Source organism: Plectropomus leopardus, chromosome 7 (assembly GCF_026936395.1).
Source record: "Plectropomus leopardus strain MGB_pleo_1.0 chromosome 7, ASM2693639v1, whole genome shotgun sequence".
NCBI lineage: Eukaryota > Metazoa > Chordata > Actinopteri > Perciformes > Serranidae > Plectropomus > Plectropomus leopardus.
The window spans coordinates 10787783-10805735 of NC_142182.1; the positions used below are offsets into that span (position 1 = coordinate 10787783).

The window sequence follows — 17953 nt, forward strand, 5'->3', positions numbered from 1 at the left end:
AGCAGTAAAACGCATCCTACCTTCTTTCCGGAGACAGAAAGACAGATCCCAGCTGTGCCTCCATAAATAAAGCACTTTCCCTCATTTTAAAGAACAAAAAAGTTCATCTGCAGCATGCATCATGAAGGCTGCTCCACAGGACTACATTTCCTAGCTGTGCGTGACGTCAACTATATGCGACAGCTGAGTGAGCACGTGACTTTTTTGTTTTGGTCCATGCTCTGCGGACTTGTGACGGATATCCTCAGTTGCAGGAAGACGCAGAATGGAGAACACCTTCTTCTTCTTCTTTTTGAACATTTTTCTTTATTGCACCTCCTCGGCTTCACCGCCGAATTTCGTCCTCCTTTTCGCAGATGATTTAGGTTTCGGGGATTTGGGCTGTTATGGACACCCAAGCTCGCTCACCCCAAACCTGGACCGCCTGGCAGCGGGAGGACTCCGGTTTACAGATTTCTACTGTACCAGCCCGGTCTGCACCCCGTCCAGGTATCCACACTGTCGTTTTAGTCCCTTGATATCATGCTTTACCCTATCCGACTTTAAAATATACCTTACAGTAAGTGTGTGAACCCATTAAACCTTTAAAAAACTCGGATCAGCGTACTTTTTAAATTTTTTTTTTATTTTTGCCGTGTTAAGACGCATTTTACAAGCTGTTTAACCCTTTGAAATCTGAGCAGATTGGTCTGATGTATTTGAAAAACATGGGAAGTGGGAACATTTCTAGAAAGTAGTAAAAGGTGAAAATGACCTCAATATTACATTGAAAAATATAGGGGAACAGGTCCACAAAATAATGGTTATAATTACCATAATTTTAATTTTAAAATGATGCTGCACATCTGAAATAAATTTCAGCACGTTTGGGGTCATTGTCTTCTTTGTTTTCTTTTTTATTTGCTTATTTTCAGGTAATTGTCTTGTAACTGTTTACTGGTGTATTACTCATTTTTGGGCCATGTCTTTTGAAGTTGCATGTGTTGTTTTTAATGTTCCCAGGTATCCAGGGGTTAATCCTTTGTGTAAAAGAAGACTAAGACGTAAAAGTAGCATTTAATATATGACTTGCTTTGTACCTGCAGTGATTACCTCATGTTTTGCTCTTTTTTTTACATACTTTTATTATGCATTATTCCAATGAGTTAATACATAAAAACTGTTTGTGAGTGAAAAGTGTGAGCGTCACTAAAATTATTACACAATCGGAGATAAAGACAAAGTGGTTAATAAAAACTCATTAATGATTAGCACATTGTTTCCCAACTGGTCCAGCCACTGGATCCAGGTTTCTCCTTAGTCTTTAGTTCAAGGTACATACAAATGATAAACCACCACATTTTCATCTTCAAATGTAAACTCATGGGCTTACAACACATTAAAATAAAACACATTGCAAGAATAAAGTGTTAAAATTTTGTAAATATGAAGCGTTGCAACCAAAAAAAGTGCATGTTATTGCCTCAAAACTGGTGACATACAAACACTGCAGAGGCACAGCATGTAAAGAGGCCAAGTAACACCAAGAACAGGGCAAGAAGGTACTGAGGGGAAAATAAAGGTCGACGTGATAAATGAGGCCTTGAACATAGTTAGTACTTCAGAACAAAGTGTCTTTTTACAAACTTGACCTCTATGACGTCAATTCAGAATGGACCCACTGTTGGACCATGACCCACCAGTTGGGAACCACTTGATTAGAAGACACTATAAATCAAGCCTATCTCCTGTGTGTGTGTGTGTGTGTGTGTGTGTGTGTGTGTGTGTGTATGTGTATAGCCAGGACAAAAGAGAGACAAGACTATATAAAGGTGTAATAAAAAAAAACATTATCATATGTTTTCACACTTTGATAACAACTTTGCATAAATAAATAGTGCCATGCACTGCAGCCAACATAGACATCGTCATTTTGTTACACTATAACTTTCAACATAATACAGTACAGTTCACCAGAGGAGGAACTGAAAACAGATCCTGTTCTTTTAGGAAGTAAGAAAGCACATGACTAATAAATAAATAAACAACTTTAACTGAAACATCATGTCACTGAATTGACCTTTGCATTGTTATGTTTAACAGCTTTTGAACACAGAGAATAAAATCGAGAGTTTTGTACTAAGCAGTTAAATGATTCAGCATTGTTAGTTTTTTAGAAGTGACTTTAAAACTCTACTTTACATGCATGCTGTGAAATACTGGAAAATGCAATCTGTTATCTGCACATACTGCACCGCTTCCATTCATTATCCACATACTTAACTCACAGTCTCTCCGCGTGTAACAAAAGCTTGATCATAATAAAGAATTTCTCCATGTTGTAAATTAGTAATTTGTGAATTAATATGTGGTTTAGATTCTTTTAGCCACATCTTACAAAACCCAACCCTCTCGTCCACACACCTTATACCCTCCAGTCCTTTCTACCTCACTTAAGTAAGAGCTTTGCTTCGTTTTGATGGCTTCTCAGGGCATCGCTGTTGACGGGCCGCTATCAGACCCGCTCAGGTGTCTACCCAGGAGTGCTGTACCCGGGCTCTATAGGCGGTCTTCCGCTGAATGAGACCACCATTGCTGAAGTTTTAAAGCCTGTTGGCTACGCTACTGCTGCCGTAGGGAAGTGGCACTTAGGAGTTGGGCCCAACGGGATGTTCCTTCCAACCAGACAGGGGTTTGACCACTACCTGGGGATCCCCTACTCTCACGACATGGTCAGTGCCAGTGAATTTAGCTCCAAACTGAGCAAATGATTTACAGTTTTGAAATGTAATCCAATTTGTTTTTTTGTAATATATATTTTCATTTTGGCTCCTCTGTCTCTCTGTTTCTTTCCCAGGGCCCCTGTAGGAACCTGACCTGTTTCCCTCCAGATGTTAAGTGTTTTGGATTGTGTGATGTTGGCACTGTAACTGTGCCTCTAATGCACAATGAGGTCATTAAGCAGCAACCAGTCGACTTCCTCAATCTAGAAAGGGCTTACAGTGATTTTGCGACCAATTTCATCACCACATCGGCCAAGAAGAAACAGCCTTTCTTCCTCTACTATCCTTCCCATGTAAGCAACACAAACAGCCTTACAGTCAGTGCAGAATCAGAGCTCACTCCTGGTCAGTTAACTGCTTGAAGGGGCTAAAATTAGGGCTATCCATCAATCAAAATATTGTTGAATTCACAATGTGGCCAAATGAAATATCGAAATTGCAGGCGCTGCCATTTTGTGATTTAAGTATTATGGTGCTACAGAGATGCCTCAGCCTACAAGTCATATTCTGGATGTAAGGACACATGCTTGTTTGGTAGAGACCGCAGCAGAAATTTTAATATTTTTTTCAGTGAAAATTAAATTTTTGCCATTCCCAGTGAAATCACATCTCATAACACAATTACAGTATCTGTCAAAATAAATGCACTGGTTTTTTTGGGGTTTTTTTTTTAACATATCTGGCAGCCCTACTAAAAATATGTTTTTAAAATGCAGAGTACATGTCCACCTCCAAGTTAATTTTTCTAAGCAAGAATGTCCACAATGTTTTCAATTCCATGTAGATAAATTTTGGTACTGCAATTTAGTGCAGTGAGACAGTAAGACACCTTTTTGTTGTTCCTCCTATAGCACACCCATTACCCCCAGTATGCAGGTCCAGCAGCAGCTGGGCGCACTTTAAGGGGTCCGTTTGGAGATGCTCTGTTTGAGTTTGACAGCACGATAGGAAACCTACTGACAACCCTGGAAAAGACAGGAGTGATCAACAACACACTCGTCTTCTTCACTTCAGACAACGGGTTGGTTTTAGCCCCTGCTTTGTTTTCATATAGCTGTGATACAAAAGTGTGCACTTTGCTTTGTTCAAAGGTTGCATTATAACTTTGCTCTCTTGTATGTTTCATTTATTGTTTTCTAATGATATTGCATTTATTGTCTTATCAAATGGTGTTCTATATATCTCTGTGTGCAGGCCTGAACTGATGCGAATGTCCCGAGGAGGGAGTGCTGGCCCTCTGAAATGTGGAAAAGGCACGACATATGACGGGGGCATGAGAGAGCCAGCCATCGCCTTCTGGCCAGGGACCATTAAGCCAGGTCAGGGCGCATTATGCCTACAATAAACTGGAGTTTTTAAAAACTTTTAAAAGACTAAAAACTGACACCTCTCACACCTAAAGACAATATGAGCTTTTCGTCACACACTAAGAGTTTGCAAAGACTGGGGATTTTGCAGGGTCATTTTTTACAAGACTACACCTTGATTTATTCAGAGATTATTTCCCATCCTGCTCCTGGTGGGAAATATTAAGCCAAACTACCTTTAGGAAATATTACATATTAATAGTTCCTTACGTCTCCACTAAAACACATAACTAACAAGATGAAAGGTGTCATATGTTGATAGTATTCTGGCATCAATATAATCCATAAAGATAAACTTTATCAGCGTACAAACTTTCCATTTTTGTTGCCTTAATTCACTACCAGCCTCTGTCGGTTAGTGATGCTGTTTTAGACCGTGGAAATGAGAGGCGAATCTTTAGAAAATTAACATTTCTCACTAAATTAAGTGCTATTTGGTGGATCAGATATACACCGAATTACACACTGACTCCTGTTCACTCTACACCTCCAGCAGTTTCTCTGCCTTTTCCACAGTACAAGAAAACTGAGTGTTGTTTACATCTTTAGCCTCCCTAAAGTCCCCTCCATGTTTACGTCTATCCGGTTGGCTGCCTCTTGTTTGGTGAGAGCACAGCTGTTGTTGACAATGTTCACGCCATTGAACTTCACTATTTGCATTAGCAAAGAGAAACTTAAGATAATACTAAACATGTTTGATTTTGTTGGAACGTCAAGACGAGAAAAGTACTGACCCAATTTTTTTTTTTGACCCTCTTTCCCCCCCAACGATCGAGATCATAGAGGCACGCACCAAGTCATACTAATCACCTTTGATCGCACTATGAAAACAGATACACAATAAAATGAATGTAAACACATTAACACATCGTCTTTTACTGATTGCTGCTGCTGATTTTTTCTGTATACATCTGTTTAGGTGTGACCCACCAGATGGCCAGCACTCTCGATATCCTCCCCACAATCGCAAGCCTGGCAGGAGCCAAACTGCCCCAGGTGATGCTGGATGGCGTCGATATGACGGAAATCCTTGTCAACCAAGGAAAGGTAGTGGCATCATAACCTCAACCTCTGCAGAGATTTAAATAGTGTGAAAACCAAGCTGGTGTGTTTTTTTTAAATCTCTAATCTCCTTTTTTTTTTGCAGAGTAAAAGGGAGACGATGATGTTTTACCCCACAGATCCCACTGAGATGTACGGCCTGTTTGCTCTCAGACTGGGGAAGTACAAGGCCCACTTCTATACACGAGGTACAGATGACGGCATACACGCAACAGGCTGCGTTCAGACTGCAGGCAAATTCGATCTTTGTTTCAAATCAGATCTTCATAGCAAACTGTTGGCACAGGTTGCTGTAGTAATGATGTAAGCATCAGTAACTATGTAGCTACGCTTTTGACGTGACTTTCCAACACGAGACATTTTTTTATATCCAGACTTTCTAAGAACCAACCCAGTTACAACCTAGATATGCTGAAAAATAGTTTTGGGCTGGCAGTCTGTACAAAGCTTTGGCTGACTAGAAGTCTAGAAGTGAATCGCATAGCTCTTCAAAAGTTGAGCGATCATCCGAAAGTTTTGAATCCACAAATTCTCTGTGAAATCGTGGACTATCACCACCCAGAAACTCCTCATACGTAGCCGCTCTCTTATATAATGGGCTTGCCTTTCCATTATCGCTCCAGTAACACACCTACGTTGACTTCTATTGGAAAATAATGACAGCTAGTGCGGTGGCTGCAACAGAAATAAATCTGCTGATGTTTTGAGCATCCATCGCCATGCTTCTTGGAATGTTATTGTGAGAGAAGTCGAATAACATCACTCACTGACATTTCGAAATATCGCTTAAGTTTTGTGCAAATCTGTAGCGGCAACCCGCCTACAGTCAGAACTGTTTTTGACTCCTGCTCGTCCATGTTTGTGCATTAGGTGCTTCCCACAGCGGCACTACCCCGGACCAAGACTGCCCAGTATTTGCTGTCCTCAAGGCCCACGACCCCCCTCTTCTCTTTGACCTGGAGGCTGACCCCTCGGAGCACTACCCTCTCCCCCTGTACGGAAAACCCGACCTCCAAGCCGTGCTGGAGAGGATCAAGAAAATCAAAGAGCAGTTTGAAGCCTCCATGGTATTTGGGGAAAGCCAGATATCAAAAGGAACGGACCCGAACCTGGAGCCTTGCTGCAATCCTCAGTGTAGCCCCAAGCCGAGATGCTGCAAGTGCTGATGGGACAAAATCCCACAATGACAACACTTTGGGGAAGGCTGGAGGTACCGCACTGATTTTGGCCTCAAGATGTGATGCTGATTTTGTAATTATCCGATGATGCATCACTACTTCCTTGTGGACAGCAATAATTGAAATAACATTCATACTGTAGAGTAACATTGCAAACAATCTGTTTCCTCAGTGAGGAAATTATTTAAATATTGTATAATAATGTACTGTATGTCCTGACTATTTGAATAGTCAGTGATTTAATTTTCACTTTAACATTCTTTATGATTACAATATTGTTGGATAAGTGTATGGATTTAATGTTAAAAAAAAATTGCACATATTTCAATCACACGAACAATCAAGAGTAGATCCGAACAATAAAGACAACAGTAAAGATTTCAGACATCAAGCATATATTTTATTCATAAGACCAAACCCATGACAAGGCAGAGTGATTTTTTTGTCATTTTTTTTCTTTGTTTTTCCCTGGAATTTTAATTAATTTTACAAGTCCTTGTTTTTAAAGATACAAGATAGGATATGTTTGTTCTGTCACATACTGTTTTGCTCTAGGTATACAGTGAAGAGTCTTGTTAATGTAATAAAAGTTTGGTTTAACTGTTAATGTATGTCTCAGCGGCTATATGGGACTAGATCATCCTCAGAGTTTGTCTTTGTGTGTAGCTGTGTGGAAAGAAGGGTTTTTAACTAGGCTGTAACAAGATAGAAAAACAGAATCAGAAGCAAATAGATACAGATCAGAGATGAGTCACACTGTCGGAGCTCAAAGGCTATTACTATAATCGGCAAGACGCAATAATAGTTTTCCAGTGGCGGCTGACTCAGTCACTATTCAGCTCTAACAGCAGATTGGTCAGTAGTCTGGTGGGTGTGTCACACACTAATTATGTCACATCTCACAAATGTGCCCTAAATGTGCTGCTGAAGCCTGTTTGTGGAGAGTTATGGAGTTGGCAGGAACCCAAGTGCCACCTGTGTGACAGTTAACATCATGTGTAGAAACATAAGACACTGAAATAAAATTATTGCAGATCACAGATTTTTTTCTTTTCTTTCAGGGGTTTTTGTCTGGTTGTGATCTTTCTTCTTTTTTTAAATTTCTTTTTAGTTAATGTACATATTCATTTCATAACATACTCAACATAAAGGACACAGCACTATCTTAGATTCGCTATTGTATATACATGATCTAACTGACAGCGATACATATGTAGGTAACACCCTGCCTCCCTCCTGCCGTATCAACAGTGAACTGAGGTGTTTGTTCTGGTGGACTGTGACTGAAAGCAGCAGAACAAGATGCCAAACAGTGTCTGAAAGAACAACGATGGGGATGGTTGGGGGTGGTAAAGCCAGAAATTTTAGATGACTGTGAGTGCATCATTTTTTTTTAAAATATAACCCTTCCCTATATAAGGTGCTAGACTGTAAGCTATGCTGCAACAACCCCAGAGTGGGTTATGGCGTAATGTGATGCTTCAACCTTTGACCAGACTAAGAGCAATAAATAAATGTGGCCTTCCGTTTTATCCATCATACTTAAAAAACAAGATCAAAGTCTAACCATTTACATTGCTATAAAACCTCCACGTTAATGCTTTATTAAAGGTTTGATTACACTGTGATACCAGGACCAAGTATTAGCGGGACGCTCTCACTGTACAGTAGGCACACTGCAATACAGCGTCACTGACTACCGGTCAGTCTAGTCGATCCTTTTCCCTCGTTGAAAACTGCCAAGTCAAAAGAAAACGGAAACTAGGGTGTCACTGACAACCAGAGTTAAACAGTCGGAGGTGTGAGAGTATGGCTTTTCAGAGGGCCTTTTGCTTTCTTTGACCTGAAAGTCACATCAATCATAGCAAAGCATACAGTGATCTATGATCTGCAATTTTAACAGTTGAATGATTTCCCGTGAACGTTCGCCACGGTGAAGGTCAGCAAGCAGTGCAACTTTGAGGACGGGACAAAAGTGAAAATGGCTCTGTCATATCATCCAGAAGTGCTGACACTTAACTTGCAGCTAATCCAAACTGAATAAAATATCTGATGACATTCAAAGTTCATTACAACTCTAAAATCTCTTACATCTGCAGTTACTCCTGTCTTAGTGAGTCATTAATACCCACAACAAAACAAACCCCCCCTTCATCAGTCTGCGAGTGTTTCTTAATTAGTCTGGATGAGGCGCCTGTATGTCTACTTTCTATACATGTATTTACAACACACATTACGTCTTGCACGCGACACGGGGTAAGCTCAGACCAAGGACAGTTCACTGTACTCTCTCTACTTTGCTCCAATGTCACTATCAGTAGAAATCAAATCAGCATTTTTGTCAATATCGAACAAATACATATTTACAGTTAATTAAACGCAGACCTCTTGATTCCACACCGCTCCCGCACTGATTGTTGAGCTGCTTGCCATTCACTTGGATATGTGTATTTCTTGGTGTGTCTGTGTGCAGTAACCCTACTAGCCATGCATTGAAAAGTGAAACAGCAGTAGTAGGTATATTGTTTTCATTTCAAAAGAGGAACCTTTAAATAAACAGGTGCTCAGCGTCTTAGTTTTATATCATAGAAAAAGATAAAAGAAAACGGGCAATCGATCCATCGAGATGATGGAAATAAACAATGAGAGAGAGAGATGAATGAAATCAGTCAAATGCCTAGCATACTGTAGAAATGAAGGTCCCAGTTTTAGAGGGACACGGGAGAGTATTTTACAATGGAGAGAACACCCCACTGACAGCGCCCTCTGGTGCCAAACTCGATGAACATACACAAGCTGCAGAGAAAGAAAGTGGTTGTCATGGCACTTCTTACTCCAGGTAGATGTCCTCAGTGGGGCAGGCGTACTCCAGATGTTCCTGGTAGTACTCCTGGAAGGCTCGTCTGCAGGAAAAGACAGACAGATGACTAAAGATCAAGCTGCCGGCTATTAGAGGACAGCCTTTCATCATTATCCTGCTTGTAGTTGAAGATTTTTACACAGTCATGCTCTGATTATTTACTGAGGAATGGCTGATTGGTGCCAACACGAAGAATGCTTTGTTAAAGTATTATAGTGCAAAAACAGAAACACTCCGGCTGAATCCAATCTGAACTGCTGAATATGCTGCCTGCCCTCGCTCCATCCAGAGACAGCGAACTATCTGTACCTTTAATTATTCAAATCCAGTAAGTACAAATCGATCATGACTAAGCTTATAATTATCATTTAACCTTCTGCGCACACACACACAAAATAGGCTATAGTGCAAATAATAAACCTATATCACATTTTCAGCATCTTGACAATTAAAGTGCTTTCACAGTTTTATGGAGCTGTGTGTAAGATTTAGGGGAACTTAATGGTATCTAGCAGTGAGTATTATAACGAGCTGAAACTTGTTCAGGAGGTTTTAACCAGGAGCCAAATAATCTGCAGAGGTCTCTTCCTCTCAAAAACGACAGGTCAGGTGACTCAAACCAGTAAAAACACTTAATAAAGAGGTTTTCCAGTTAAAAATCAGTGTTTGGTACGTCGCATGTAGGCTGCAAGTCCACAACCCACTAATAAGTGCTCACCTTTTCCCTCTGATAATTTAAGGTCCACATGTTCAGTAGGTTTGTACTGGGAGCCAAAATTATTCACCGAGGTCTCCTCCTCTTCAAACAAACACTTTTTAAAAAATATGTTTTTTTTTTCCCAGACACTCTCATCACGGAGGTGCTGCTAACTACATCAGCTGATGTGAAAACAGGAATGGGCCTATCCAGAGCCAGTGTTTGGTTTGTCTGTTCTGGGCTACTGTAGAAACATGGCAGACTCTGCGGATGAGGACCTGCTCTCTATGTCGACATAAACGGCTCATTCTAAGGTAAGAAAACACAACAATTCTTATTATATTTATACACTAAAGAAAACATACCTACTGTTTCTGCCAATAAATTCAGCTAAATCATACATACTGGAGGCTTTAGGTGGAGTAAATATGACAAATCAAACAAACTCAAAAACACAAAGGAGTTGTAAAGTCATTTTTGTTCCTCGGTATACGTTTGATACAGAGTAATCGATATATTAATGTGATTTGGACTCACCCGACACACTCTGCTACAGGTCTCATGGACTCCTGGGATACAAACACATGGCAAGCGAATCTGTTCAGCATTGGGTGCTTAGTAATGAAGCCAAAGTAACTGCAGAGAGAAGAAAAAATTATGATGAAATCACAATTGCATGTTAACATGTCACATGTTGCACTGCATTACACTGGTGACATGAGGGGGGAAAACCAGTTTGTTCACCAGTTGTTCCTCGGATGGCATCCACAGAACGAGATGTTCTTCATCTGGAAGAAGTGACTACATCTGTCATACTAAAGATGGAGGGAGAAGCAGAGACGGACAGGAAGAAAGAAAAAGGTCAAAATGAAGCATTATTGCAACATTATTCTATATTACAGGGATGATTGACTTTGAATAATTGGCTGAGTATTTTATCGATTCATGTTTTCATTTGTCCAAACCTCATCAAGGGTGTCATATTCATCCTCCAGGCTCATGATCAGTTTCACTCCTTGCAAGCTGATCTCCAGCTCACACAGAGAAGGAGGTCGCACATGTACCGTCCGTTTCCTCGATATCGCAATCTAACAGAAAACAGAAAATATTTTCATCCGAAAACAAAAACACTTTTATAGTGTATACAATACAGCACAAACGCTTGTGTCCGTTTTCTGTGATTGCATGTGTTTTTTGCCGTTTTCCACTTAGCTGACCTTCTGCATGGCGGCACAGAGAATGCCGTTGCCTTGGTGATAAGGTACCTCAACAGACCCCAAAAACTGAACGTTGAAAGTCTCAATCCATGCTGGATTTCTTTTCATTCCTACAGTGTGGACACACAGAGAACATGTGACCCTTCTGACCTTCACAGAGAGACAGAGGACACAACAGCGGATGCATCTCTGAACTCACCCAATAACTCCTTAGATTGACCAATGACCTCATGGGCATAGAAGGCAGGGAAGATGCCTCTCTCGCCAGTCCGCATGTTATAGCCCCTGTACCAGTAGTCATCCTCTTCTTCCTCCACATACAAAGGGTCGTCCACATCCAGCTCCAGCTCATCTGCATGTCTGGGAATGAACCTGCAGAGAGCAGCAGAGAGGGACGGCACAAAAAAAGGCCTCTCTTAAAACACTGTATCCTTACATGGTATCCCTGCCGCCAGGCATTCTATAGACTGGTTAATGTGATCAGGAAGCATCTGTTTCAGTTTCAGGTGACTCCCACAGGGGAGCAGAGAGAGGGGAGCGATGAAACAGCTGACGGACGAGGATGGAGGGCTGGGTGGAGGGAGACAAAGAGCTCTAAATGCAGGGAAGCACTTACTGAGAGTGGACTGTGGTGAAGCAAATTCATAATTATACATTCACAACATGTACGGGTGATGCATGTAGTTTTCTCTCCCGCTCTTGCACACACAAACACAGACACAGGTGGTGGCTGATGTGATTATTACTGATCTCCCTGCAGCTCTCAGGCCCAGCTGTAGCATGGACATCTGCCCTGCTCCCTAACATAATTAGTGAAACCTCAAAGAAATATTGTTTTGTTTTTCTACACACAGATTTTCCTCCTAGACACAGAATGGTAATTTAAAAATTGAAGCTAATGGCATTCACAATTTATTCCACCATACTGTTTCTTCAATAAAAAAACAATTATTAATTTTTGCAATATTTTATTATGAATCTGCTTTTTGTAGTAATTCACTTTGCTCCCACTGATGTCCCATTATCAAAATGAGTGCACTGTAGATTGCCTTACCTGTAAACTGCCCTGTGTGTCTGGTCCCTCTCCTCTCCATTGATGGTACAGGAGAAAAGTCCAAAAGACTCTGTGCCTACATGGCAAACAGATAACAGTTAGACTCTTTAAATGCTCACCGCTAAAGCTGCTAAAGAGAAAAAATCCTTACTTTTTAAAACTGAAAGTTTAATTTCCAAAATAAAACACACTGGATTGTTTTTTCTCTAATCTGTTATTTGTTGGGGGAACATTCTAAAGTAAACTTTACGTGAGGAAGTCTAAATGGAAGCTAATTGGATTTGTCAAAAAAGAAATGGCAATGAAAGCCTTTGTAATGAGCCTTTCATTATGCAAATCACCCTTCATTAGGGATGTGAATCTTGAAGCTAGAGCGCTGATTGATGATGGATGTAAGAGAAACAGTGCCCTCCCATAGGTCTTGTGTTGGTTCCCTGCCAAATTTAGATCACACGTTAATGTATCATGCTGACAGTGATGAGTTCAACCCGAATGCAATAAATTCATTCTAAGGGCCCAGAGTGGACAATTTTAGCAATAATGCTGCTGGACCATAAACTGTAGGGTAAAATAAATGCATTTACATTTCCACATCTTGCAAAATACACTTATTTACATTCCTGCCAAGAGTTAGATGTAAAGATCAATACCATGTTAATGTGTGTGGTTAAAAGTGAAGCTGCAGCCAGAAAACTGTATGCTTAGCTAGCATAAAGACTAGAAACAGGGGAAACAATTAGCCTTGTCCTGTCCAAAAGTTAAAAAAAAGTATAATAATTATTTTAATAACAATTTTCATAATCATAATATTTTAAGAGAACAAACTGACAAGTTTTACAGGATTACAGAGGTATGTGCTTAACTATTTTGAAAAACAAGCAAGATATAATGTGCTAATGAGTAAGCTTTAGAGATGCTTACCTTTGGACATAATTAGGATGGCTGTTTCCCCCTGCTTTCAGTCTTCATGCTAAGCTAACCATTTCCTGACTATTTCATATTTATTTGACAGATATACGCGTTGCATCAATTGTCTTAACTTATTTTTGAGAAGCAAGCAAATGTCTTTGACTGCAGGTACATATCCAAAAGTTTTCCAGAAAGGTGCAGTGTCTGAATAAGGACCTGGATAAGTGTCTGATAAATTTCTCAAAGCTGCCCGTCAGCAGTTGCCTGGCCGTTCACATCAGGAGCACATTTCTCTGCACCGGTCAGTGGCAATTCTCCTTCTCCGCTCCTTTCTAATCTTATGGAAAGCTCTGTCTCTGTCTCTCTGTCCCTGCTTGCTGTGTGTCTGTGTCTTTGTTTGTTTGTCTAAGTGTGTGTCTGCATCTCTGTGTGCCTGCTCGTCTCTCCCTCTCTGTTTAGATACAACTGACAAGCATTGTGGAGGCACTGGATGCATATTTTATCATTTATCATGATAAGATAATGTATATAATATCTAATATATCCTTCTGTATAATTAATCATAGAGTACTTTGTGTGTGTTTCCTGCCCGAAAGACCAGATGCCAAAACTATTGCCGCAGATCATGAGCCTGCCATTGATCTCGGGGCTGCAGTGCGTCCAGTGTGATTGGTCTGATTGCTGCACGCTTTGCAACCGTTCTGCAACAGTATGAACCCAGTGTAAGTGAAGTTATGTCCAAACCCCCCACCCTGCTACTGCCGTTTCTCAATTATTGCAGGACTTACTGGAGGAGCGGGAGGTGCTGTTGACGAACACATTGAGGAACTTCTTGGAGAATGGGAGATCAGCCTCAGGGGAGGAGTCTTCAGAAGAACTGAGAAGTTCTGGCCTCACCTCACCATCATCACGACCATAGCCCTCCTCCCCCGTCCCCAAAGGCTCCTCATCACAAAGCGTGGAGAGCTCACTGTCATCACTCAGAACAGAGGTGCACCTGAGAGGACAAGGTTTGTCAGTTTCAAATCTCAATTTAGGGCCTGTTTGATTTACCACAAGAAGGCACACCCCACAGAAAGTAGTGTTCAGTTAAAACAGAAGCACATTCTCCAGTTCATTCTTAGCTTTCACACATTTCGCACACTCATTGTCTCAGCGCATACCTTCTGAGGCTGACTAGTTCCAGCGTAGTATTTTCGTCCACCACTAGCGTGTACTTCATGGAGTCATAGGCCAGTCCATCATCTTCATTCGGCTGCCTCAGAGCCAGGTCTTTGTCACACAGTGGGAGGTCATGGTCAGATAAGGAATGGTCTTGCACACTGGCATCAATGGGTGGTGAACTGTCCAGCTCTAAGTCACTACCCCTGAAGGAGTGCTTCCTCAAGCCACCCAGGTATGGGTACGAGTCTCCATCGTCCTCCTCTTCGTCATTGTCTGTGGAGTAGGTGAGGCTGAAGCAGCGGTTAGTCTGGGCGGTGGGTATGTCCAGTGTCAGGCTGTGTTTAACCTCAGTGATGCGCTCAAGAGAGGCCGAGGAACGGCTCGTTGGCCTGGGCTCGGTCTCTCGTCCTTCATCCTTGTCACTGACCACACTCTCACTGAGGCTTGGCGAGTCCAGATCCCTCCTCCCATCCAGCATCGTCAAGTCATTATTGGGCTCTTCATCTTCCTCCTGTCTCCTGGTGTTCTTAGATGGTTTGTCTGTGAAGTACTTCTCAGAGTCTTTAGTGGTATACAAGGAGCTGAACTCTGTGGTTCCCCTCCCGCTGTTTGCACTGCGCTCCAAGATCAGAGGGGTTATGATATCACCAGTAGGGTTGTTCATATACAGACAGGGACCTTCTTCTGAAGACTCCACAGTCTTCCTCCTGTCTCCTGTCACCATCATATTCTTTCTGTGCCCTTCACTTCCCTTCTCTTCATCCTTTGATCCCTCCGTCTCTGCTTTCTTTTCTTGGTCTTCATCGTTGAAACCATCTCCCTCTCCGATGTCTGAGGATGGTGAGATGGTGTCTGACACAGACACCTTCCTCTTGAAGCATTCCTCAGGACAACTGATTGGGTACGAGCCCTCTGAGATCATCCTGTTGACCAGGTTGCTGAGCAGCCACGGGGAGTCTGAGTTCTCGCTCAGCTCGTCTTCGCTCTCTGATTCTGAATCTCCCTCACTGGTTCCATCATATTCATCTGCACTGGGCATTAGCCTGGGTCCGACTGGCAGGTAGAAGGAGCGTTTGAAGCTCTCTAGACTGTGATCTGGTTCTATCTGCAGCACCATCTGTCTGGAGAGGCTGTCTTCACATTGTTGCGCTGGAGGCAAAGTCTCGTCAGGGTCTGCCTGGTGCTCGAAAGACAGCTCATCATCCACATTCTGCAGCCCCATCAGAGCTTGCTCGTCATTGTAGGATTCAGGAGGTAGGATGGGTGAGTCAACAGGGGATGGTGTAGCAATAGTTGGTGAGGGTAGAGGGGAAGGAGAGGGAAGAGGAGACCCTTCTTTGATTGGATCAGGTTGGCCCAGTAGTAAAGACGCTTTCAGTCCCACAATGCCGCTGTCCTGCTCTAATTCTGTATCCGGGTCCAGTTCCTGGTCTGATGTGGGTGAGCTGGCCTCCTCGATGGAGTTGGTGAGGTGAGATGAGCGCCCGCTGCTGCTGTCATCACTGGTCAGGTCCAGCTCTGTCTCTGAGATAGAGGAGATCATGTTGGAGACCACTGGACCTCCGCAGGCAAACGCTGCCTCCAGCTCCCCTTCAATGTCAGAGTCAGAGCCTGGAGAGCTGAGGTCCTTGTCCTGGTCTGAGGTCATGTAACCCTGCTGGTTCATATCTGCTATCCCTGGATCTGAGGACGGAGAGGTGGAGTCATTAGCTGCTCCCTCCAGGGTGGAAACTGCTCCATCTGAACTGTTGGACTGGTCAAGAATATCTGAGCGGCTGGAGGACACATAGCTAGAGAAGGAGGCGGGTTCAATAGAGGGGAATTCCACGTATGAAGACTGATTCTCCTTACACACCATATCATAGGTCTCCTTACACATGAACTCCACCTCAAAGTCCTTCTCCAGCTCCTCATCAGACAAGGGGGTATCAGCACCGTCGTTGGCTCCCATGGGTGCAGTGGATGACAAACAGCGACTGGTTGCATCTGGGTCGAGGTCGTTTTCTGGCTCCAAACCTGACTCACTGGTGATCGTGTAAGTATCAGTGGCACGCCGGTTTGAGTGTTTGTGGTTGTGGTCGCTGTTAAGGTCGTGGTCCACCTCTGTGTCCGAACACTGGGAGTGTTCATCTACAGAGGGTACTCTGGTTGTCTGGATTGAAGAGTCTGCCTGTGGCTCATCGCCAGAGCAAGAGTGGGACTTGTGTTGACCAAATGAGCCTGTGTCAATAAAAAAGTGCAGAGAAACAAGAAACGCCAAGAGTGAAAGAAAATACAGGATGATACAGAGGATTGTGAAGAACATGACAATGCAAAAAGAGAAAGGAGACAGTCTGTATGAGTTATGAAAGTAATTTGGACAGTTAAAGAGAGAAGATAAAAAGAATGAGCACAAAGAATAATAAGCAATGAGACATGTTTATAATCAGCTTTTCAATAAACAATGTGCGATGAACAAGTTCAGCAATTGTTTCTTCATTAAGAACACACTAATTAGATTCCATAAATTAGACTAGTGAAAATGGGTTTGTAAGAATAAACATGACAGTGTTTTGCTGAACGACATATACCACTGGACAAGTCGACTTCACATCACATCACTTCATTTCACATCGTGGCGCTACACAACACTGATGATGATGGAATGAGCCCTAAGCTTGCTGGGTTGGCCTTCTTGTTACCGTATTCGGGCCTCTCCCGCCTGTTGCCCTCCATGTCGCAGAGGAGGGGCCTGTGAGGAGATTGGGGGTTCCCGCCCTCCCCTGTCTGTTTTGGTGGAGTACCTTTGCTCTGAGACCCTGGTGCCTGGGAAACTGGAGAGGTTGGGCACTGGCCAGTCACATGGCTACCATCCTCCAGACATGAGTGGGTTGGAGACAGACGACCTGGAAGAAGAGAAGATATTTATTTTCTAATTGTTTGTAATGCCCACGGTTTGTAAAGGATCATTTATTGTAGCTGAGCTTCTTTTAAACAAGACAACAAAAAACCTGCCAATCTGGAGTAATCAATTCACAAATGAAAACATTTGACGTCAACAACAAAAAAATCAAGACATAAACTCAAAATGTAAAACACTGCAAAATATGATATAAACTTTTTTTTGAAGCATCAGTTTTTCAGCTGATGCACCTAAAATACTGTGGCAAATAGCCACTTCATTTGCACGCAGCTTGCAGTGAAATTAACTTAAAAAAAGAATACTATTGAAGCAGGCTGAGCTATTTTCAGGTGATTTGCCAAAATGGTTGTAAATTTGTGATTTGCTAGTTTCCTTTGGCAAATCTGGCATTTGAGTTTTAGAGGGTAATATCTGTAAGTTTTTAAACTATTCCGAGTTGAATCTGCCTGTCAAAAGGTTCTCAAACTATCGTAGTCACAAAACTAAGCCTATCACTAGGCCTCTCTGCTGACTGTTGCTCAATGAATGCATGTGTTTTCCCTAAGTGATGTTGTCCTATGTGTTTATGTTTAGGAGTATTTGTTGATGTTTGCAGTGCCTGTTGTGTGTTATTGCTTTTAATTAGCACTTTAGTTTTGGCCACACTTCTCATGTTCTGTCGATGTATACTGTAGTGTGCATTTGTTTTGTTTTTTTGTAATGTCATCAGGGTGTTCTTGGCCTTCCCTGTCTAAATAAATGTTATAAATAAATATATCACTACATTTAAATGCCCTTGTGT

At 42.1% G+C, this 17953-nt stretch overlaps 2 protein-coding genes across 4 annotated transcripts in view; one reads left to right on the top strand and one right to left on the bottom strand.

Moving 5' to 3' along the window:
- The first annotated feature begins 220 nt into the window (after window positions 1-220).
- arsa (arylsulfatase A) lies at window positions 221-7409 on the top strand. The gene is made up of 8 exons (XM_042495641.2): window positions 221-489; window positions 2471-2711; window positions 2837-3055; window positions 3614-3783; window positions 3957-4081; window positions 5049-5176; window positions 5277-5379; window positions 6062-7409. Exons 1-8 carry the CDS (start codon window positions 266-268, stop codon window positions 6355-6357), a joined length of 1506 nt encoding a protein of 501 aa, XP_042351575.1. The 5' UTR covers window positions 221-265; the 3' UTR covers window positions 6358-7409.
- The window catches only part of mapk8ip2 (mitogen-activated protein kinase 8 interacting protein 2), a 39228-nt gene continuing 28022 nt past the window's right edge, over window positions 6748-17953 (bottom strand). For 2 of the 3 annotated variants that reach the window (XM_042495639.2, XM_088079906.1), the window contains 10 exons: window positions 16952-17155; window positions 14270-16490; window positions 13895-14103; window positions 12198-12273; window positions 11343-11515; window positions 11144-11253; window positions 10892-11014; window positions 10671-10741; window positions 10464-10562; window positions 6748-9272 (listed from right to left, as the gene is read on the bottom strand). In XM_042495639.2, coding sequence (XP_042351573.1) covers window positions 9200-9272; window positions 10464-10562; window positions 10671-10741; window positions 10892-11014; window positions 11144-11253; window positions 11343-11515; window positions 12198-12273; window positions 13895-14103; window positions 14270-16490; window positions 16952-17155 — 3359 coding nt within the window. In that variant the 3' untranslated portion in view covers window positions 6748-9199. The remainder of the gene's footprint in view (window positions 9273-10463; window positions 10563-10670; window positions 10742-10891; window positions 11015-11143; window positions 11254-11342; window positions 11516-12197; window positions 12274-13894; window positions 14104-14269; window positions 16491-16951; window positions 17156-17953) is intronic. The other variant, XM_088079904.1, reaches the window with a different exon arrangement.